Source organism: Tamandua tetradactyla, chromosome 6 (assembly GCF_023851605.1).
Source record: "Tamandua tetradactyla isolate mTamTet1 chromosome 6, mTamTet1.pri, whole genome shotgun sequence".
In the NCBI taxonomy this organism is placed as follows: Eukaryota; Metazoa; Chordata; class Mammalia; order Pilosa; family Myrmecophagidae; genus Tamandua; species Tamandua tetradactyla.
The window spans coordinates 116824953-116849461 of NC_135332.1; the positions used below are offsets into that span (position 1 = coordinate 116824953).

A 24509-nucleotide genomic window follows, 5' to 3' on the forward strand; every position below is an offset into this window, starting at 1 on the left:
TCAGTCTAATTAAAGGGTATATGGGTATCTTTGTAGTGTTTTCACAACTTTTCAAAATAAAAATTTCAAAAACAAAAAAGTTGGGGAAACTTAGAATGAATTTTAAAAAATAAGTGAAAACAAGTGTTTTGTTTTAAATAAATTTTAAGGAAATTTTTAAACATTTTGTGGGAGAAGTAAAATTGGATTGAAGCATATTTCAATTTTTCTCTATGTTGGCTTCAAAGGTTTGAGTGAATGTGAAATAATAGTAGAACATCTGGATTGACTTTGATTTAATTTTATTTTTAAAATATCTAGAATTTGTAATCATTATTTAATGTAACCGTTTACCTTAAATTTTCCTAATGAGCATTGTCAAATACATTTACAAGGAAAGGCCTATTTCCATAATGCTTGTGAACTAAGCTGGTAGCTAAAGTAGCTGCAGGCAGTGTCATAGTGACTGATTAAAATAACAATGAAATGTCCTTTATTGGTCTCTGAAGAGATACTTTGGCTAAGACTATCTCAAAGAATTAGGTTTAATTTGTGGTATTTATTTAAAATGGCTTAATACATTCTTACCTACCTCACTCCCTTTTAAGGCAGCAGCAAAAGTAGTGGAAAGTAAAAGATCAAGAACAGTAACTTCTCAAGATAAACCTAATAGTAATAATACTGAAATGGAAACTGAAGCTAATTTGCATATAGGAAAAAGGTTAGTAAATTTTTTAATGTATGTTTTGTGTTATGAGTGCATTATCTCTCTGTAGTAGTGATGCTGTCGAGCCACTATTAAAAATAATTACTGAGCAGTGGGTGTATTATCTTACCAATAATTAACATTTTATATTTGTAGTATTGTGGAATTACTTCATGACTTATGCAACTTCTACATATGCACTTTAAAAATAAAGAGGATGTAAGGAAATATTACAGTTTAAATAATGTGGATAATTTCATCTGTGTTCTGGAATTGGAATGAGGTTGAGTTCGGAAACCTGAATTATCTGTGTGTGTCCCTTGGTTTTTCTTAGATCCCACATATCCTCATTATGTGATTTTCTTACTGTACTGAGGATTATTCTAGTATTTAAAGATATTTTTCATACACCTTTACTAAGGGCAAACTGATCACTTAATGTAGTGCTCAATAAAGAGATAGTGATTTTTTTCCAGTGCTGGAGGAAAACAGGCTGTGTCAGTCTTACCCGTTGAGAGCTAATAGTTCAATCTCCAAAATTATTTTCTTTAGGGAATTTCAAGGGTGGCTTTTGCAGAATTGGATTTTACCTTTTGCCCTGGCTTTAGTAGCTAACTTTACTGAGAAAGATGCAACTCTGCCATTTAAGACCTTTATTTACTGAACCCATGGTCTATTCCCTCAACTTTTCTACTCTTATCCAAAGTTAGGTAGTTAAATCCCTGTGGTTTCTGGATAGATTTTTTAAAATATGATTTTATTGAGATATATTCATACAGCGTAGAAACATTCTAAAGTATTCTGTCACTGGTCACAGTATCATCACGTGGTTTTTCACAGAGCCCCATGATCAAATTTAGAGCATTTTTATACTTGAGAAATGAAAAAGAAAAAGAAAACTCTAATCCTCTCATACGCCTTATCCCCACCCCACCCCCCGTATTATTCACCCATATCTTGGTGTAGTAGTACATTTGTTTCTACTGTTGATGAAAGAGTATTAAAAATTACAGTTAATTATAGTCCATAGTTTCCTATATAGTTTTTCCATATACTCCTCTGTTATTAACTTCATATAATATTGTTGTATATCTATTCTAGTTCATGAAAAAACTCTTTTATATTTGTACAGCTAATCACTGACGTTGTCCACCACAAGATGCACCGTGTCACACATTCTGATGTTTTAACCTCCAACTTCTGGTGACATACATGACTATCTAAACTTCCCCTTTCCACATCACTCACATACCATTCAGCATTGTTAATTATTCTCAGAATAATATACCACCATCTCCTCTATCTATTTCCAAAACGTTTGAGTTCATCCTAGTAAAACTGGAGGGATGTTTTTGGTGAAGGATATAATGATTTTTCCTCTTAGAACATAACTTCATACTTCAGGGTCACCTTCTTAGCCACTTATTTAGGGGTATAGATTGCCATCCAAGAAGAGTGTACTACCTCAGTGAAGGTTATATTTCTTACAGTAGTTCCTGTCTGTCAAAGGAACAGGAAACTGCTCTTCACTGCTTTATCTCCCTAATAGGCTGTTTTGAAGTCTTACTCTTCGTTGGCTAGTTTTCTTCTAAGTTCATTCTAAGAAGTAGTGATTTTATTTTTTTGGTTCACTTTTTTCCTTTTGTTTAGGAAATTGAAGTTTGATAATACCCACAACATTCTTTTGGCCAAGGCTTCCTGACCAGTATACTCTATTATTGCTTTAAATAAAATAAAGTAAAATATAAACTTACTGTGGTTCTTGAAGATAATTAACAAATGCCATATGTACTCTCCTTTTCACCCACTTCAAATGCTCACCTAAACACTAGGATGTCAGATTCCATCAGTGTGCCTAAAACAGAGCTCTTAATGTTATCATCTGCCTCTCTGTATCCTGACTCTACCTACCACATCTAATTTTTTTTTCATATGCTGTTTGGTGGGGGTCACATTTCATTCTTTTTTAATGTGAGTGTCCCCTTATTGCAGCACCATTTGTTGATTTTTTGTTTGCTTAGTTTTTCATTTGTTTGTTTGGGAAGTGCATGGGTGGGGAATTGACTCTGGGTCTCCTGCAGGCAGGAGAGAATTCTACCACTGAACTACCCTTGTACCCCTCAAACCCAGTTTTATCCCCAAGTCGTATGAATTCCATCTCAGAAATGCCTCTTTATTTCATTCTTATAATTTTTAGCCTAGATTATTACATAGCTTTTTACCACATCAATCTATCCTTGATGTGATGTAAAGAGTTAGCTTCCCACAAAAATAAATCTGTTTAGTTGTTTCCAGCTTGAAAACCAATTTATTCCTATTTCCTGCTGGGTGAATCATAATTAGCATGACTTACAAAGCCCTACCTAGCTTCTTTGCAGTTTTTATGTTGTTGTTAATAAGCTTATCACTGTGTTTTACTCTCTTCCTGCCAACATACATGCTACTTTCCAGTAAATGGGACTTCTCCCTAATTTTTATGTATTTCAAACTCTTTCATGCCTCTCTGCTCTTGCTTGGTTCCTTCTAGTTTGAATTCCCTTTCTTCTCTTCTTTGCAATGCAACTTCTTATTTGTCATTCAAGGTATCTAATTCACAGATCAGTTTTGTGAAGTCTTGCCCAGTTCCCCAACCAGCCTCAACATTTCTGTGTTCCCACAGCACCCAGTCCTACCTCTATAAAATAAGAACTTTTACCTGGCTGTTTGTCTTCACTAGAGTAAGTGGGGTTTTTTTGTAGGCACTGGGAATCGAACCAAGTGTCTTAATTAGTATTGTATCCATGGTGCCTAAGTGGTTACTTGGCATACATTAGAACTGTGTTGTTAATAGCCACAGGTAGTAAAATCAAAACTAGAGATAGATTAAAGGTCATGAATCAAGCAAATATCAAAATCATCTTGGAAACAAATAGAACCAAGACAGATAAAGTATTCAATTCACACTTTCAGGATAGGAATTAACAGGATGCAAGTCAAACAAGCGTAGAATCAAAATTCATTGCTAAGGTCAGACAAGCACTAGAATGCATGAAACCCTCCTATGTATCAAGACCAGGTGAAATGATAAATATTTTATTCTGATAAAGCTTAAAATCTCTCAGGCAACAGGAATTATGAACATGAAACAAACAGTAGACAATATGTAGTTCATTGTTGAAGTCTGAAAATATGAATGTAAATGCCAAAGGAGTAGAGAGACAGCTTCAGAGAAATGTTGCTATTGAGCAGGACCTGGAAAGGTTTAAGATTTTTACACGTGGGTGGAAGACATGTTATTTCAGGAGAGAAGAATAGTACCAGTGAATGTATGGAAATGTAAATGCTGTGTTTTTGAAGCTAACTAGTTTAGAAAAAGGAGGGATGTCTTTAAAAAAAAAATTGGATGGAGAATATTGGGGAGGCCAAGAAATTCATCATGAATTCATGGAAAAAAGAGCCTTGGAAGATTTTTTTAAAGAGTAATGTTATGAATGCTTAAATTAGAGCAGTAACTATACTTAACTTGCATTTGGATGTGCTTGATTTAATAACTCTTATAAGTACATCTGGGTAAAAATTAGCCATGTTGTAATAGGCTATATAGGTCCTAATGCTGCCTGGATTTCTTTCCAAAGGTGTGTTATGTTCTATAACTTGAAATTTGACTTGACTATGTGGAAAGTACTATCTTTATGAAAAGTTTCTTTTGTTTACATTCTTACAAATTTTTTCTTTTTTTAAAGTGTTAGTGACAAACAGTCTGCGGTAACTGAATCCTCAGGGGGTACAGTATCCTTATTGAGGTGAAGTAAATTGCTGTTTTTCTTCTCTGTTTCTAAAATCTTTAATTGAAGCAATTCATGAAGATCTAAATATGTTATAATTGCCATGTAAATGGTGTGATTTAAAGAATGTCTCAGGGTCCTACCTTTCTCAGCAGATATTTCTAGTGGTATGCCACTCTGACATGTCTTGGAATCCAAACTGTACAGACCCACCTCTTGGATCCTGGGTTATTTTACATAGTTTCTTAGATGGCTGTTGTTGGCATATGCATATTAATAGTCCTTTAATTTAAAGCAGATGTCAGTAAACTGTATTTTGTCATAGAAACAAGGATATGTTACTAGGGCAGGAAGTAGGGCATGAAGAGGTCACATTTCTGATAGTGACCCAAAATTTCCACTTTATTAAATTATCTTAAAAAGTGTATTTAATCTACTAGCAATGCTGTGACAGACAATAAAACACATTCAGGTGGCAGAAAGTCTATATAAATGATTTCAGAGGTAGAGCAGTTTGGGATAATGAATGGAACTATGGGGCAGATTGTTGAATAGGTTGTCCTTGAAAGCACTGAAATAATTCGTGATAAAAGCGGCACTTGGAGGTAAAGAAAGATCTTTTTTGAATGATGGGAAGTGCTTGCAAGGATAGTGAATGATGGTGAAGAATGGTAGAACTTACATTCTGAGTGGCATAAAACCTCAATGGCTGAGATTTCTGTGGAAGTAGTATCCTAAAAGTGACATTCATTGGGAAATGACTATTGAGTTCTACCTCTGGAACCTTGTGGAGGGTAGAAGATTGTCAGCCTCTACTTGAGAGAACAACAAAGGAGAAAAACGCCCCTTTTATCTATACATTCATCCTTGTAAATGCTCTATGCTGCCTGGGTGGTGATGTGATAGCTACCTAAACATAGGCAAAATACTTGGTGAGCTATAGTTTACTTCATTATAAAACTCAAATAATCCGAATTTGCAGGACTGTCAAATAAATAGGCCACATCATGTATTTCCAAACAGCCTTAACTTTAAAAAAAAACCTTTTTGGAAGCTATAAAGATAATCGTGATAGTTGCCATCATGTAAAGGAATTTTGGAGTTTTTCTTTGGGAAAATAAATTTATAAGCTGTAGGACAGATACTTTATAATAATACTTTATAATCTTGGTCTATCTAATAATACTTTATAATAATGCTTTATAATCTTGGTCTATCTGATTGGAAGGCAAAAAAAATCTTAATTTCTGGGTGAGTGAGATGGAGGAAATTAATTCAATTAATGGGAGAGTAAGAAGTCTGGTAATAGAAATCTTAAGAGGCCAAAGGTCAAAGTGGATACTAAGCAAGGAGAACATCAAAGGAAACTGGCCAAAGTAGTAGAGGGTCCTAGAACAGAGATTAAAGACGAATCACTTACCTTTTTTTCCATAGCTTTGCTAGTCTACTTTTTGAACTAGTCACAAGCTTTCACATTTTATTTAGGTCCCACAAGAGTCTCTTCTTATCTAAGTTTAAACATGGAAGCAAGCAGCAAGCTCTTGAAAAGAAAGAGGAAAGAGCAGGAGCTCTTCAAAGTGAGTACTGTTGATTAGAGTGTAAAATTGGATATCTTTGAAAGTCATTGAACCATTGACTTTATCATCACCACTCATAAAAAAAACGCTTCGAAATTGAAACACAAACAGGTTAAATGCATTGGCTTCATAGGGTTAATTAGAGGTGGTACTTAACTTAAAAGTATTCTGCCTAAGCTATATTCAGCAACTTCAAATACTGACTTTTCTGAAACAACTATATAAAATGTTTTCTGTCTGTCCTCCTTTTTGCATTTGAATATTGTAAGTTAAAACATTTTTGAAGATGCAACAGTAACCCAAAACACTTCTTTTTTAAAATTAATTTTTGAAATTAAAAAAATATATGACAATATGACAGAAAAGAAACACAAACATTCTTAACATGATCATTCTGTTCTACATATATAATCAGTAATTCACCATATCATCACATAGTTGCATATTCATCATTATGATCATTTCTTAGAACATTTGCATCAATTCAGAAAAAGAAATAAAAAGACAACAGAAAAATAAAATGAAAACAAAAAAAAAATTATGCACACTATACCCCTTACCCCTCCCTTTCATTGATCACTAGCATTTCAATCTACTAAATTTATTTTAGCATTTGTTCCCCCTATTTATTTTTATTCCATGTTTTACTCATCTGGTGATAAGATAGATAAAAGGAGCATCAGACACAAGGTTTTCACAATCACACAGTCACATTGTGAAACCTGTATCATTATACAATCATCAGGTAGCGTGGCTGCTGGAACACAGCTCTACATTTTCAGGCAGTTCCCTCCAGCCTCTCCATTACATCTTGGATAACAAGGTGATATCTACTTAATGCGTTAAGAATAACCTCCAGGATAACCTCTTGACTTTATTTGGAATCTCTCAGCCATTGCCACTTTGTCTCATTTCACTCTTCCCCCTTTTGGTCGAGAAGGTTTTCTCAATCCCTTGATGCTGAGTCTCAGCTCATACTAGGATTTCTGTCCCACGTTCCCAGAAAGATCCACACCCCTGGGAGTCATGTCCCACATAGACGGGGGAGGGTGGTGAGTTTGCTTGTTGTGTTGGCTGGAGAGAGAGGCCACAACGGAGCAACAAAAGAGGTTCTCTTGGGGGTGACTCTTAGGCCTAGTTTTAAGTAGGCTTAACCTATCCTTTGTGGGGTTAAGTTTCATATGAACAAACCCCAAGACTGGGGGCTCAGCCTATAGCTTTGGTTGTCCACACTGCTTGTGAAAATATCAAGAATTCAACTTGGGGAGGTTGAATTTTCCCCCGTTCTCACCATTCCCCGAAGGGGACTTTGCAAATACTTTTCCACTCACTGATCAAATCACTCTGGGACTCATTGGGCATCACTCTAAACAAACCAAAAAAAAATCTCATGCCTACCCAAGATTCCATGTACTTATGTTGTTCAACCAACTATCTGCATAAGTTATATTAGAAGACATGCTAGTCAAAATATAAATTTTGTACCAAATAAACATTTTTTGCTTTAGTCTCACTGTTAATTTTAAAGTATTAATTACCATCTATTTTCAGCACCCTGCAGTAAAGACATTCCTTTGTTCTTCCTCATGCAAAAACATTTTTAAAATTTGTACATTTAGTCACTCATTATACACTCTAGGCATTCCTAGATTATACCATCTCAATCTTTATTGTCTATCTTTCTTTCTGATTTCATTTATGCCCCCAGCCCTCCTCCCTCTATCATTCTCACATTCAGCTTCATTCAGTGTTTTAACATAATTGGATTACAGTTAAGTAGTATTGTACTGTCCATTTCTGAGTTTTTACATTCAGTCCCATTGTGCAATCTATATCCCTTCAGCTCCAATTACACAATATCTTACCCTGTTTCTATCTCCTGATGGTCTCTGTTACCAACAAAATATTTCAAGTTTATTCACTAATGTCAGTTCATATCAGTGAGACCATACAGTATTTATCCTTTTGTTTTTGACTAATCTCAGTCAGCATAATGTCCTTAAGGTCCATCCATGTTACATACTTCATAACTTTATTCTGTCTTAGAGCTGCATCATATTCCATAGTATGTATATGCCACAGTTTGTTTAGCCACCCGTCTGTTGATGGACATTTTGGTTGTTTCCGTCTCTTGGTAATTGTAAATGCTGCTCTAAACATTGGTGTGCAATTGTCCATTTGTGTCCTTGCCCTCATGTCCTTTGACTAGACAGTGTATGGATGGGTCCTGTTTTTTAACCCATTCTGCCAGTCTGTGTCTTTTGATTGGGGAGTTTAGTCCATAACAGTTAGTGCTATTACTGCACGGGTAGAACTTTCTTCTACCATTTTACCTTTTGTATTTTATATGTTGTATCTGATTTTCCTTCTTTTTTACCTTTACTCATAGTCTTCCTTTCTACGCTCTTCTCCACACCTCTCTCTTCTGTCTTTGAGTATCTGTCTCTAGTGCTCCCTTTAGTATTTCTTGCAGAGCTGGTCTCTTGGTCACAAATTCTCTCAGTGATTTTTTTGTCTGAAAATGTTTTAATTTCTCCCTCATTTTTGAAGGACTGTTTTGCTGGATATAGAATTCTTAGTTGGCAGTTTTTCTCTTTTAATAATTTAAATATATTATGCCACTGCTTTCTCACCTCCATGGTTTCTGCTTAGAAATCTATGCATAGTCTTATTGGGCTTCCCTTGTATGTGATAGATTGCTTTTCTCTTGCTACTTTCAAGATTCTCTCTTTTTCTTTGATCTCTGACGTTCTGATTAGTAAATGTCTTGGAGTATGTCTATTTGGATCTGTTCTCTTTGGGGCACGCTGCACTTCTTGGATCTGTAATTTTAAGTCTTTCCTAAGAGTTGGGAAATTTTCAGTGATAATTTCCTCCATTAGTTTTCTCCTCCTTTCCCCTTCTCTTCTCCTTCTGGGACACCCACAACATGTATATTCGTGCACTTCATATTGTCATTCAGTTCCCTGAGTCCTTGCTCATATTTTTCCATTTTTTTCCCTGTATTTTCTTTTTCTTGTCAGATTTCAGATGTTCCGTCCTCCAGTTCACTAATCCTATGTTCTGCCTCTCAAAATCTACCGTTGTAGGTTTCTATTGTTTTTTTCATCTCTTCTACAGTGCCTTTCATTCCCATAAGTTCTGTGATTTGTTTTTTCAGACTTTTGATTTCTTCCTTTTGTTCATTCCTTGCCTTCTTTATATCCTCCCTCAATTCATTGATTTGGTTTTTGATGAGGTTTTCCATGGCTGTTCGTATATTCTGAATTAATTGTTTCAGCTCCTGTATCTCATTTGAATTGTCATTTGAATTGTTGGTTTGTTTCTTTGACTGGGCCATAGCTTCAATTTTCCTGGTATGATTTGTTATCTTTTGCTGGCATCTAGACATTTAATTACCTTAATTAGTTTATTCTGGAGATTGCTTTCACTTCTTTTACCTAGGGTTTTCTAGCTGGATGAATTTGTTATCTGTCTGTTCTTTGACATTCAGTTCAGCTTTTTCTGGACCTCTAGCTTAGGTTTTGTTTAACAGAGGAGAATTTTTCAGTTCTTGTTTTCTTTTTTCTTGCCCTGCTTGTATGGTGCCTTTTCGCCCCCACCCTTAGGAGGGTATACGTAGGTATTATAGACCCCAGCCGGCTTTTCCCAGACCAACTGGCCTCCTGTCAGGGGGAAAGAGTCACCTGAGTCGGTTTTCCCTGAGGGTGAGACCCAGCAGGTTGAAAGACTTTCCTGTGAAGTCTCTGGACTCTTTTTCTATCTTGCCCAGTATGTGGCGCTTGTCTGCCTGCAGGTCCCACCAGCATAAGATGATGCGGTACCTTTAACTTTGGCAGACTCTCCGTGCTGGGGGCGTGGTGGAGACAGAGGAGAGGTTGTAGGCTGGTTTTAATGGCTTCAAATTACCAAGCCCTGGTGTCTGAATTCCTTGAGGGAGGGATTTCACCTGAGTTGGGCTTCGCCCCTCCCCTGGTGAAGGCACAATCTCTACACAAGCGGCGAAACTATCTTATTTCTGCCTATGTCTGGGGCAGTTGCAGCCTGAGAAGCCCTGCTGCTGTATCCAAAGGCAGTCAAGCCTTTGTAGAAACACAACCACAAAAACCTCTGTTTCCTTTATTTTTCTTTTTTTTTCCCTTTTTCCATCAGCCTTGCCCCCTTGGCGCCATGGCAAAAATGAGTGACCTCCGCTTTGACCAGGTTTACCTGAGCTGGGGGCCTATATTTAGTAGTCAGAATTTGTTAATTAATTCCACAGTTGGCATTTGATTGGGCTCAGCCCCTGCTGCTGGTAAAGTCTCTTTCCTTTCCCCTCTGGGAAGCAGCCTGTGGGGGAGGGGTGCCAGCCGCCACAGCTTGGGGAACTCACGGTTCTTGGGGGGCCCGCAGCCGGTCCAGCTGGTCCAGACTGGGGTATGTTGTGTGTCCGGTCACTAACGTGGCCCCAGGAGCTGTTCTGTACTGTTTCTGGTTGTAGTTGGTCTGGAGGACAAACTAAAATGCACCTGTTGCTAAGCTTCCATCTTGGGCCGGAAGTCCCAAAACATTTCTCTTTAAAAAAATAATAGATAATATGAATTTGTATTTATGTTCCTATGCTTATTAGATACCAGCATGATGCCAAACACATAAAAAAAACTTACAGCAAGTATTAATGAATGAATTTATAGTTGATGGCTGCTGAAAGGACCACTATTATAAATGCTGGTATTTATAAATTGCAGTTCTAAAACCTTTACATCCTTTATATCATTCTCATTTTAAAGTTAAGGAAACAAACTGAGTAAAGTTGTTTGTCTAATATTGGAGGAGTTCCAAAATCATGTTCTTTTTCTACATCTATTGCTTCAATATGGCCAGGAACCGTAATTCTAAACTAGAATAATATGGGAATTTTCTTGGACTTTTAATATCATAGTATAAAATTCAAGGGAAAGAAACAGACTTTATTATACCTTCCATAGTACATCAATAAACTCTGATAAAGACCATGACTTCATTGCAAAGTGGCTTGTTAGTGAATATGCATATAAGGTCTTGTGAGTTTTAGCACAGTTTTTGTCATTTTGTTTGATATCAATAATACATTTTTTTTTTTAAATCCCATTTGTTTACCTAGGTACCAAGGTATCCTCTTTACAATTAGAGGGTATGCGAAAAAAAAAAAATTTTTTAATATAATGATTTCTTTTTTGGTTTTATAAAAATGACATATGCCTTTGAAAAAAGAAAAAAAAATCCAGTACTTCAGAAAAGTTGAAAGAAAAAAATCCAAATTCTTCCTCCTGTCCAGAAGAAACACTCCAGCATTCAATAAAATAATGGTTAATATTTATCGAGTCAAAAAACCATTTTATGATGTAAAGTCAGTTACTCCTCACAACAACCTAATAAAATTAGTGTAGCTTTTATCATTATCTATTTTACAGATGAGGATTCTGAGACAAAAAGAGTTAAGTAAAATGCCCTTGATAACACTGATAGTAGGTAAATGGAGCCAAAATTTGAAATCAGACTTTCTGACCCCACATCCTCTTTAATTACTGAGATAGGCTGCCCCAGTAGAAGAATGTATTGATCCAGAGCAAATAAAAACAGAAAAACCAAATGGGTGTGCTTAGACATTGGGAATTTATTGGCTCCTAGTTTTGAGGCTAGGCAAAGTCCAAAATTGTGGCATTAACAAGATGTTACTTTCTTCCTGAAGAAGCTGGCTGGCTGCCAGGGATTCTTGGTTTTTAGCTTTTCTGTCACATGGCAGTGTACGTAGCAGCCTCTCCAGGCTTCTTTCTCCCTCTACCTTTCACTCTGCCTGTAAAGGACTCTAGTAAATCAGATTAAAAGCCCAGGACACAGCTTAACTGAAGTACCATATTGAAGAAATCTTATTCACAATGGATCCACACCCATCAGAATGCCAACCAAACCACAACATGTCCAAACTGGGGTATACCCTGGAATCCAGCAAAGGTTATATATTTTATTTTAAAATATATTTGTATTTAACTTTTTAAAGAATAATTTAATGAACTTCAGACAAATGTTTCAAAAGAAACATATCAGTACCCTATAAGGTCCTTTCGAAATAATGAATAAGGGATATGAAATGCTTTGAAAAGTTGGGTCAAGTTGCATCTGTAACTGTAAATTCAAACTTTATGCTGTTGGTTGTTTTTAGCTAAGGAAGGTGAGATTAGCAAAAGCTCTCCTACCTCTTCTCCTACAAATCCCCAATGTTTCATATAATTTACATAATCAAGGTTTATAACATTAACATTCTGCCTTCAAGCCATAATTTCCATAGTAAATCTGTGTTTGCATTGATTCATTGCTCATGACAGTCTCTTTAACCCAGGTTTCCCCTTAGCGCGTCATTTTGATTTATTTCTTGTTTGGCTGTTTCTTTTTTTCAAGAAGTGCCTGTGGGTGTTGTAATTTCTAAGTTCTTGCATGTCCAAGAATGTCTATTCTTTTGCTTAAAAGAAAATTGGCTAACTTTTAATGTTCTTTGGAAATACTTTTCCTCACAGCTTTGCAGATATTGCTTCGTTAATTTCTGGTTCTGAGTGCTACTATAGAGAAATCTGGCATTAACCTGACTTTTTTTTTTCCCTTTAAATATGAGTTGCTTTTTCTTCTAGATATCCGTATTTTTCTTTTTTAATATGTGCATTTAATGTTAAGTACTGCTTTAGCTGCAGCCCACAAATTTGATTTGTCAAATTGAGTGCAATTTTTTTTATTTCCCTTTAAACTTTTTATTTTATCCATCAATTATTTAGAAGTTTATTAATTTCCAAATATTTGAGCTTTATTTAGGTATCTTTCCGTTACCGATTTCCAGTTTTATTTTGTTCCAGTCTGAGAATACACTTTGTATCATTTCTCCTCTACTCCTCTACTTCCTCCTCCTAATTATTAAGTGAAGTCTTGAAATCCCCAATATAATCATGAATTTACTATTTCTTCTTTCAGGTTAGGTTTTACCTCATATATTTTGAGACTCTTTTGTTAGGTGCATACAAATTATGGATGTTTATTTCTTCTTGGGGAATTGACCCCTTTATCTTTATCATCATCCTTGATCTGAAGTCTCCTTTGACTAAAATTAATATAGCTATAGCTTCCTTTAGGTTAGTGTTTACATGATATAATATTCTTTTTTGAAAAATTACATGTTTCTTTAAAGTGATTATTAATATAGTTAGATTAAAATCTGCCATTTGGCTGTTTTCTATTCCATTTATCCTTTTTTTCCCCCTTTTTCAGCCTTTTCTGTATTTAGTTAAGCATTTTTTATTGTGATTCCATTTTGTTTTCTCTATTGACTCACTTAGGCTTTTATATTTTTAAACTTTAAATGGTTGCCTCTAGGTGTTCAATATGTATTTTAAATAATACAAAGACTCCTTCAAACATTGTACTATATCATGTGTAGTGTAAAGAAGGGTCTTATAGATTATATCCCCAGCTTACTCCCATCCTTGGGCCATTGTCATACATTTAGCTTTTACTTTTGCTATAAGCACGCAATACATTAGTACTCTTATTGGTTTAAACAGTTATCTTCTGGAGGAATTGAAAAAAAAAAATAGTGTAGCTTACCTTCGTGTTCTGTTTCTAGCATCCTTCTTTTCTTTGTGTCATTCCGAATTTCTGAGCTTTCTCTACTCTTTTTTCTTAAAGAACTTCCTTTAGGAAGTTACTGGAATGGCTTTTCCTGTAAAGTAGGTGTGTTAGCAATGAATGGTTTTTGTTTATCTGAGAAAGCTTTTGTTTTTTTTGTCTCCTTTGAAGTATGTTTTTGCTGGATATGAAATTCTGGGTAGACGTATCTTTTTTTCCTTTCAGCCCTTTAAAGATAGCATTCCACTAACTTGCGTGCATAGTTTTCAGACAAGAAGACTGCAGTAAATTCTTATCCTTCCTTTGTGGGTAATGTTTTTTTCTTTTGGGCTGTCTTTAAGATTTTGATTTTTCATTTTAGTTTTTCAGCAGTTTGAACATCATATACCTGATAGGATGTCATGATTTTTTCTATTTGTCTTTTTGTTTGGGGTTAGTGTTTGTTTTGGTATTTATCCTACTAGCGTTACCTGAGATTCTTGGATCTGTGGTTTGTTTTCTGTCACTGATTTTGGAAATTTATCATTCAATATTTCTTGAGAGATTTTTCTCTGTTTTCTTCTCATTCTGAGAGATGTTAGACTGCTTAATATTGTTCCAAGTTCTTGGTTGTTCAGTTTTGTTTTATAGCTCTTCAAATCTCTGTTCTCCCCCACACAAATACACTTTTTATTTTTACCTTTGTGTTTTAGTTTAGGTCATTTTTATTAACATATTTTCAAGTTCACTGATTTCTTTGCTTGGCTGTATTGAGTCTCTTGTGGAACCTGTTGAAGGCATTCTCTATTTCCATTACTGTGTTTTTAATTAGTAGCATTTTTATTTGGCTTTTACTTATAGTCTCCATCTCTTTGTTGAAATTCCCTGTCTGACTTTGCATATTTCTGCTTTTTCCTTTAGACCCTTTAACATAACCTATCTGAGTTATTTTAAAATTCTATGAGAGTTTTAACATCTGTGTCTTAGTTGAGTCTCATTCTAATGATTACTGTCTCTTCAACTGTGTTTTTCCCCATGCTTTTTCTCATAGTTTTTAATTGGAAGCTGGATATGTTTTAAATGACAGTGGTTTTGCTTTTTTGATTTCAGTTTTGTCTTGTTTTTTACATTCTTAAAGCAGAATTTATTTTGTTTCAATGCTATGTAATATAAATTGGTTAAATGGACTTTGTCAACTTCCAAAATTTTTCTTGTCTATTTCATAAAATAAAAATTATTCATGCTAATCTTTTAGATATGAACTTGAGTATTAGAGCAGCTTTCATATTTCCTTGAATATTGGCACTTTGTTTCACTCTCCACCTTTTTACGTGGAATGAAGATTTGTTATCTTGCCCAACCATTAAAGAAATTATTAATATGAAGCATTACACAGTTTCATATAGTTTGCAAATAAAGATGCACCACTTATACATCCAGCCTTGTGTTCTTGTCCATAATATTAATAACTGATGGAGGCTATCTTTTGTTAAGTGTCTAAGACATGCTAAAATGGAAAACAGATTTAAACCATCAAAATGAAAGTTATACAATATAGTATAAAATTAAACATCCACAAACATAATTGTATTGTACATTTTTGCTCATCAAACATTGACAATTTCCCCCAGTTGTTCAAGCAGCAACTTTAGTACAATTTCCAGTCTCTATACTTATTACATGGTATTTAAGTGATTCATATATTCTAAAATTGACCAATATAAGACTCTTCGAATAAGAGCTTGTTTAATTATATTAAAATCTGTGAAATCATCATAAAGCAAAGTGTAACTGATGTACAAATGTTTTTTTAAAGTGCGTGAAGCTGTTTGGATTCTCATTAGGTATTTAATGACAAAATGGACAAAACATAAGTCTCTTTTCCAATCTGTGATGAATAATAATACAGTGATCCAACAAACTTTCTTCATTTAGTCCCTCTGACAAAAAATGGACAAACACACCTTGTTGCTGTTCTGTCACCCCAAGTTCTTGTCATGGTATATACTTAATCTATTTCTGATGCAAAAAGAACAGTAGATTTGAAATGAATAATTGTTCAGTGAAAAAGCTTACTTTTCCTTCTGCTAGGCCTTTATTGTTGGAGTTTGTAAATATCTAGATAAATGTTGGGCTGAATTTGAAGTTTATTGTATTGCGGTTACCCCTTAAGTTCCAAAGTTGGCACTATTGACATTTAGACAGATTCATTTTTGTTTTTGTTGTGGGGGCTGTCCTGTGCATTGTAGAGTATTTAGCAGTATCCTTAGCTTCTACCCACTAGGTGCCAGAAGCAGTAGTAGTGATCAGATATCAGTCTCCAGATTTTGCCACATGCCCCACTGGAAGTCAGAATTGCTCCTGTTTTAGAATGGCTCTAGTGAAACTTTTTGTCTCCTGGCCTGGCTTTCTATCTATTTTCCACTGTTATTTTTACTTGAAGCCATTTAGTGTGATGGGGTAGGGATTATATTTTGATGGTCTCATTATACCTTGGTCTTAAAGGTGTACCCTTAACAAACAGGACTTGCCTCTTCCAAATGATAGCTTCTTCCCCAGTTTCTCCTGACTCCCCAGTCTCTCTTCCTCAGCTGTAGTGGGTTTCTGCTAGTACCAGTTTGTTTGAAATTATGGGAAAATAATGTATGGCATCTTCTATTTCTTAAAGTAGTTTAGGTCATCTTTAAGGTAATTCCTTTATTTTCTTTTAAACTTGTCTTTATTTTGAAGTCTATCATATGTATGTTATGTTTTCTTTCTTTTTATTGAGAAATCTTCACACACACACATTCCATACATGGTGTACAATCAGTGGCTCACAATATCATCACGTAATTGTGTATTCATCACCATGATCATCTCCAGAACATTTGCATCACTCCAGAAAAAGAAAGAAAAAAGAAAATACCTATACATCCCATATCCCTTACCCCTCCCTCTCATTGACCACTAGTACTTCAATCTACCCAAATTTTTACCCCTTACCCCCCTTATTTATTTATTATCTCCATTTTTTTACCCATCTGTCCATGCCCTCGACAAAAGGAACATCAGACACAAGGTTTTCACAATCATACGATAACATTGTAAAAGTTATATCATTACACAATCGTCTCTAAGAATCAAGGCTACTGGAACACAGGAGAATAATTTCAAGAATTTCCCCTCCAGTCACTCCAATACATCACAAACCAAAATGGGACATACATATAATGCATAAGAATAACCTCCAGGATACCCTCTTGACTTTGTTTAAAATCTCTCAGCCACTGAAACTTTATTTTGTCTCATTTCTCTCTTCTCCCTTTTGGTCAAGAAGGCCCTCTCAATCCCATGATGCTGGGTCCTGGTTCATCCTGGAAGTTCTGTCCCACATTACCAGGGAGATTCACGCCCCTGGGAGTCATGTCCCCTGTAGGCGGGTATGTTTTCTTTTGTATGTATATTAAGAAAAATAAAATACCTTTAAGAAACAGAACCACTGACACCCCACCTTTGTGCCCTTTCTCATTTGTATTCCTTTCTCTCTTGTGCCAAAGGTAACCAGTATTCTGCATTTTGTGTTACCATTCCCTTGACTTTTTTTATAATTTTGTATTTTGGGATTTATATAATTGGGTATGCTGTGTTTTCTGCAAATTGAACTTTTCATTATTCATTCTCTTTAAGAGATTCATCCATTCATTTTCAATGCTTTGTAATATGTGAGTATACTATATCCATTTTAAAAAATTCATTCTCCTGTTGATAGATATTTGGATGGCTTGAATATTTTACTATCGTAGGCAATGCCTCATTCTTGTATATGTCTCCTGATACACATGTTTAAGGTATATACTTACTTGGGAGTAGAATTTTTAGATATGTACATCTCCAGCTCTACAAATAATAGCAAATTTTCCCCCAAATTTGTTGCACCAATTAAATTCCCACCAGCCACACTTGAAGTCTAACTTTTAAATTCTTAACACTATGCTGGCTGTAGTTTTCATTTGCATTCCTCTGATTACTGATGAAGTTATGCATCTGTTTATTGGCATTTGGTTTCTTCTTTTTTGTGAAATACCTATTTTTTTTGTCGTTGGATTGCTTGCCTTTTCTATATAAACTTATTAGAATTCTTTATACTGATCTTTTTTTGGCTATATGTACTGCAAGCAATTTCTCCCAGTTTGTTGCATGCCTCTTTACTTTAAGTGTATGGTGAACAGAAAATTTTAATTTTATGTAGCCAGTATCTCATTGTTTTTTTTTTTTCACCCCACATGGATAGCAGTTCTCAGCAAAATTTGTTGAATAGTTCATCTTTTCTCCATTGTCCTGTATTTTTTTTTTTTTTTTTTTTTTTTAAAGGAAAGACAGAGAGAAGGAAGGAAGGAAGGAAGAAAGGGAAACATTTTTAAACATTTTCTTGTTTTATTGTATTCTGTTTCTCCGTTTTTGTTACATGGGCTGGGGCCGGGAATCGAACCGAGGTCCTCCGGCATAGCAGGCAAGCACTTTGCCCGCTGAGCCACCGCGGCCCGCCCTGTCCTGTATTTTTAACTTTGTCTTGTATTGTGCTGATTATTAGGTTTTTGTCTCTCAGCTCGAAACTACCCTGTATATTCTGTTTCCTGATTCCAAGGTCAAATACCTATATACTAATAATTCTTCTTTGCCACTGGCTTCCTGTTCAGTTCTGTCAAAAAGGTCACAAGAGGGAACTAGGAGACTCCATCCTGTTTTCTTACTGTTAGGTGGCAGTACACTAATGATGCCTCTTCACATAGGCAGCGTGCTTACTACTGTTAGGGGGCATGCATACCAATGATGCCTCTTCATGTAGACAGCAGTACTTAATCTCTATTTCCAGTTCATTCCTACTCCCAGTTCCAGCCTTGTGGTTTTCACTCATAGGCACCTGCAACAAGCTGTCAGCACCCTCCACAGAAGTTTAGATCCCAGCTCTGCAGGCCTCTGATCAGATCTAGATTGGTAAACTCTAGCCTCTTCTCTTTGTTCCACCAGTCTTAGATTCAGTACTGCTTCCAGTAACTGTTACCACTGTGAATTCAGCATTTCCTTTTTGATTTTTAGTCTTCTAGCATCTGTTTAACCAATTCCCTATGTTGAAATCTCTTTTTCCTAACTAGAGTGCTTCACTTGACATACTTAGTTGCCTATGCAGCTAGCTATAGGAACCTACTTAGTATCAAGAAATATGGTCGATTAACCATTAGCCATATGCATTCAGCAAGGTCGGCTCAGGACCCATGATGGGCTACCTTTCCCAACACAAATAATTCTAGAATAATCTTGTTAAATTCTACAGATAACCGTGTATGTGTTTTGATTTGAAATTGCATTGAATCAGTAGATCGTTTTGGAGAGAACTGACACAATTATGATATAACATCTTCCTCCATGAACAAAGAATATTTCTCTTTATTTAGATTTTCTTATATATTTTCTTAGTATATATATAGAAAGTAATGCTTTATAATTTACTACATACAAATCTTACATTACTTTTGCTAGATTTATACCTAATAACCTTATATTTTTTGTTACTATTCTAAATTATATCTTCCTATTTTAAATTTTTTTTTTTTTTTTTTTAGCTATTTACTGCTAATGCACAGAAATCCTATTTGTATCCAGCTATCTTGCTAAACTCTTTTTAATTCTGTTTCTGGATTCTGTTGGGTTTCTGTATAAATGGTTATCATCTTTCAATTACAGTTTTATGTCATTTTCTTTATTTCTTGTCTTACTAAACTTATCTGCCATAAAGAAGAGACAGGGAATAAGGAAAGGGCTTTTTCTTATATTGTGTCAGGTACTCCTTAAACATTATCTTAAAGAAATTCTCAACAATCCTATAAATTATATATTATTCCTTTTTATACATGATGAAAAGCCAGACTCAGGGTGGTAAGATTACCTGTTTAAAGACATATAAGAGAATCAAGATTCAGACACACCACCTCTGATTTTCAAAGACAGTGATCTTCATACCATAAAATGCTCCTTCCAGATTTGAAGAAAATAAAAGTTAAACAAGTAGAGTTCATTGTCTTTGGAATAGGTAAAAAACAAATAGGAACTTCATGGTAACTTTTAAAATATAATCTCCCCTTTTCCTGTTGTCCTTTAATATGAAATAGTATTTGACCACATTGTTTCTACTTTTAGGTGGAAGAAAGAAAGAAGAAAACCATAAAGGAACCCCTGGAAGCAAGAGACTGCATGTTTTAAACAATCAGCCAGTATCTTCTGAAAAACATCGATCTAGGAAAAAACAGGTATTTACTTTTCATTATATTTGAATGATACATAAAGACATTAAAAGTCATAACTTGAGCAATTATAATTATTTCAGATTATTTATTTTCACCCTAAAAATTCCTGAATATGAAATGGTTGCATTTTCTATCTTTGATTAATTGACTAATATGTCTATTCAGAGAAACAAGAAAATACTTGACTCACATTTTTAGAATAGTCATAAGTCTGATGTTGATACTTGCATCAGCTTATAATTATTGTGATACAATAATAATACTCAGCTAATTGGATGTAAGGTAAGACCTAAATCCACATTAGCTCTCCCTCTCTCCCCCCAACCACTTTTATTTTTTAACTTATTTTCTTAAATGTTTTTTAGTGTGAAATATAAGATATATACCAAAAAAAGCAATCTGTTTTTTTTGGGGGGGTGGGGGGGGCTCATGGTCTGGGAATCAAACCCGGGTCTCCCACATGATAGGTGGGCATTCTAACTACTGAACTTTGTACCCTCTGCAATCATTTTTAAATTGCAGTTTAATAGGTAGTTACCGAACAGATTTCAAAATTTAGTATTGGTTACCATTCCGCATTTTCAGACTTTTCCTTCTAGCTGTTCCAAAACACTGGATGCTAATAGAAATATCATTATAGTGATTCAGCAGTCATACTCATTTGTTAAATCCTATCTTCTCTGTTACAACTCCTCCTTCTCCTTTGATCCTATTCCCAATCTATAGGGAGTCCATCTTTGGGCCACGTCCATCTAACTTTTTCATGTTGAAAAGGAGTGTCAACGATATAATAGGATAGAGGGATGGAATTAGTTGATATTCTTGAAGAGGCTGACCCCTCTGGGTTTCAGGATTTATGTGGCCTAAGAACGCTCTGGAGATTGTAGGTTTCAGGAAGTAAACTTACTACATGAAATTTTTGTAGAGCCACTGTTAGAGCCCTGAGTGTTCTTTAGGGCTAACAAGAATGGTGTTAATTGGGATATAGCAAACCATGGCTGTTAGCTGTATCTAGCTGAGGATTGCATAAGACAAGCCTCCAGAAGACTCCATGTGAACTCTCTTAGCCACTGATACCTTATTTTGTTACATTTCATTTTCCCCTTTTAGTCTGGAAGGCATTGTTGATCCCATGGTGCCAGGGCCAGGCTCAACCTTGGGAGTCATGTCCCCTGTTGTCAAGGAGACTTTTCATCCCTGAACATCATGTACGAAGTAGGTAGGGAGGGTAATAATTTTCCTTGCAGATTTGGACTTAGAGAGAGACCACGTCTGAGTAACAAACAGGTTTACCGGAGGCAACTCTTAGCCATAGTTATAGGTAGTCTAAGGCTTTTCTGCTACAGGAATAAGTTTCTTAAGGGCAAGCCTTAAAATCAAGGGCTTGGCCTATTTTCTTGGGAGTCATTAATGTTTGAGAGAGTACTAAGGTTTTCCCAGATGGGAAAATATATTTCCATACTTTTTCTCTAGTCCCTCAAGTAACTCAATTTTAATTATCAGTCCACCATCATCTAGAATGCCTCTGGGTATAACATTAAGCTACACAGAATTACACAGTTTCTTTCCTATTCTGGGCTCCCATGTGTTTGGGTTGTTTAAATAAGTTTCCATTCAAGTTGATTTAGAGTGTATATTACAGAAAATCTAGGTTCTAGGCACAATAAACATCTGTCTTTGGTCTGATACAGTAGGTAAAACTCTGGAGTTTTATCTCTAATTCAGGCCTGATCTCTTTTCAATTATTTAACTGTGATTGTTTGTAGAAGTGCTGACTTTCAGAGCTGCAGAATTCTTGTTCTACAGTGGTACTCCAAGTTCCCAGGAAATAACAGCTTATACACATAAGTGTCTCAGTGTCTCAGAATCAGAAACACACTTACAACTTCAGATTAAGTATGGCTGCTATGAAGCATATAATCTAGGCTCTAATTTTCTTATAAGTATTTTCTGAAAGAGGCCATAGCTTATTTGTTCTTTTGTTTCTGGCTTATTTTACACAACACATTGTCCCCAAGGTTCATTCAGTTCGTTGCATGCCTCACGATGTCATTATTTTTTGTAGCTGTACAGTATTCCATCATATATATGTGTTAAAATTTGTCCACATCCTCTCTAACACTTGTAGTATATATAATATATATATATACATACACTACATATATGTATATTTTTATGTAATATACCACATTTCATCTTTTGGCTTCTGTGTCATTGAACCTTTTGTCCCCCCCCATCCATTGATCATCATGGATAATGTCTGCAATAAACAAATCATGCCTTACAGTGTCCTCACTTGGTTGTACAATCAGCAGCACTGTCAATTTCAGAAAAGTTTCATTGGTCCATAGATACAAAGAACCGACAAACACAACCTCTCCAGTTATCAGATCAAAACCTCCCCTAATCTCTTGTCCTTACCCCCCCAATTATTTACCCCAGGTATTGCTGTGGTACTGTTGCTGTCTTCCTGTTAACTATAGGCCAGAGCATGCAATATTAGTTTTCCCCCCATGCCCCTCTATTATTGACTCTTTGTACAAGATCAAACCTTTGAAGGACTTTATGCAAGAAGTTATTTATAATTGTAGAGTTAATCAGTGGGATACATGGTACTATACATACCTTCAGTGTGACAGTGTTAACTTATAACTCCACTAATTAGCTACCATCACATATATCTGTTCCCTTATATTTAAGTTTAACCTCACTGGGTAACCTTTCTCCCATCTTTAGCTTCTGTGTACCTCTAGGTTCCCTGTGGTCTACTGCATAGACATCTGAGATCACCTTTACCAGAGTTGTAATAGTGAAATCATACAGTATCTATCCTTTTGTTTCTGACTTATTTCACTCGGCATTATGTCTTCAAGATTCATCCATGTTGTCATATGCTTCAGGACCTCATCTCATCTTACTGTTGCATAATATTCTATCTTGTGTATTACCACATTTTGTTTATCCTCTCATCTGTTGATGGGCACTTGGATTGTTTCTATCTTTTAGCAGTTGGAAAAAGTACCGCTATGAACACTGGTGTGAAAATGTCTGTATCACTGCTTTCAGTTCTTCTGGTATATACCTAGTATTGATAGTGTTGGGTCATAGGACAACTCGATATTTAGTTTTCTGAGGAACCGCTAAACTGTCTTCCACAGCAGCTATCCCGTCTATTATTTATTTATATTTTATCCATATTTTTTACTCATCTGTCTATAACCACATAAAAGGAGCATCACACACAAAAAATTTCACAATCACACAGTCATGTTGAAAAAGCTGTATAGTTAGACAGTCTTCTTCAAGAATCAAACCTACTGGGAAACAGTTGAACAGTTTCAGGTACGTCACTCTAGTCAGTCCAATACACCAGAAACAAAAAAGGGACATCTATATAAGATATATAGAATAATTGCCAGCATAATCTGTTTGAAATCTCTCAACCACTGAGACTATTTTATCTCATTTTTCTCTTCCTCCTTTTAGTCAAGAAGGCTTTCTCATTCTAATGATGCTGGGTCAGAATCATTCCCCAGAGTCATGTCCTACATTGTCAGGGAGATTTACACCCCTGGGAGTCATGTCCCAGGTAGGATGGAGGGAGTGAGTTCATTTGCCAAGTTGGCTTAGAGAGAGAGAGGCTACATCTGAGCAACAAAAGACACTCTCTGGGGGTGACTCTTAGGCATAATTATTAGTAGGCTTAGCCTCTCCTTTTCATGAATAAGCTTCATAGGGCTGAGCCCCAATATCCAGGGCTCAGCCTATTGAATTGGTTTTCTCCACGGATTTTGAGAATATCAAGAATTCCTCAGATGGGGAAGTTTAGTATTTCCCCCTTTATCCCCAGTACCCCGAAGGGATTTTGCAAATACTTTTTTATTCTCTGCCCAAATACTCTTGGATATATCAGGGCATCACCTAACCTGTACACATCAAGATCTCACATCCTATTCAAGATTGTAGCTAACATGAATTCTTATCCAGGCATTGCCACTTCTCTATAGTGTGACTTTGAGTTATTTTATTCGATCTTTGTTGTGATTTCTAAAACTATTTTTTTTGCCATGACTTCTCACCTAAGATTCTAATTGCCAGTTCTATTTGAATATCTATTTAGATTGTTACAAGGTTATCTTATACACACCTAAAAATTGAATTTATGAAAAGATACAATCACAAATGGTCTCTAAGGTCCTTTTACAAATAATACACTATTTTTGGATTCTAAGCATGATATTGACAATCAACCCAGCATTTTAAATGGTGGAGTGAGGTAAGCGTTAAATGTCTGCCTAGAATGGAAGATCTTTTTGTCTGTTTTTCTCCAACAATCCTGATAATACTCCTTCATCTTACAGTGAATTTTCTTGTCAGTAGGTAGAAGAATTCTCATTACTTCTAATGCATTAGTTGTGACTTCTGCATCTTGGGCTTTAGCAGAATATTTGCTAAAAGTAGAATTTTCAATCAGCTCTCTTCTAAATGGTCAGGGTATGATACCATGGCATTCCAGTACCTTATATTGGAATAAAACTGCTGAAAGCTTCTCAGCCCAAGTGTTCTCCATTCCTCTCCATTCTTTTATTCC

The 24509-nt window shown here is 35.5% G+C and overlaps 1 protein-coding gene across 2 annotated transcripts in view; it reads left to right on the top strand.

The window, feature by feature from the left end:
* The window catches only part of TERF1 (telomeric repeat binding factor 1), a 46807-nt gene that overhangs the window by 18755 nt on the left and 3543 nt on the right, over positions 1-24509 (top strand). The window contains exons 6-9 of one of the 2 annotated variants that reach the window (XM_077166989.1): positions 588-700; positions 4408-4467; positions 5935-6026; positions 19812-19921. In XM_077166989.1, coding sequence (XP_077023104.1) covers positions 588-700; positions 4408-4467; positions 5935-6026; positions 19812-19921 — 375 coding nt within the window. The remainder of the gene's footprint in view (positions 1-587; positions 701-4407; positions 4468-5934; positions 6027-19811; positions 19922-24509) is intronic. The other variant, XM_077166990.1, reaches the window with a different exon arrangement.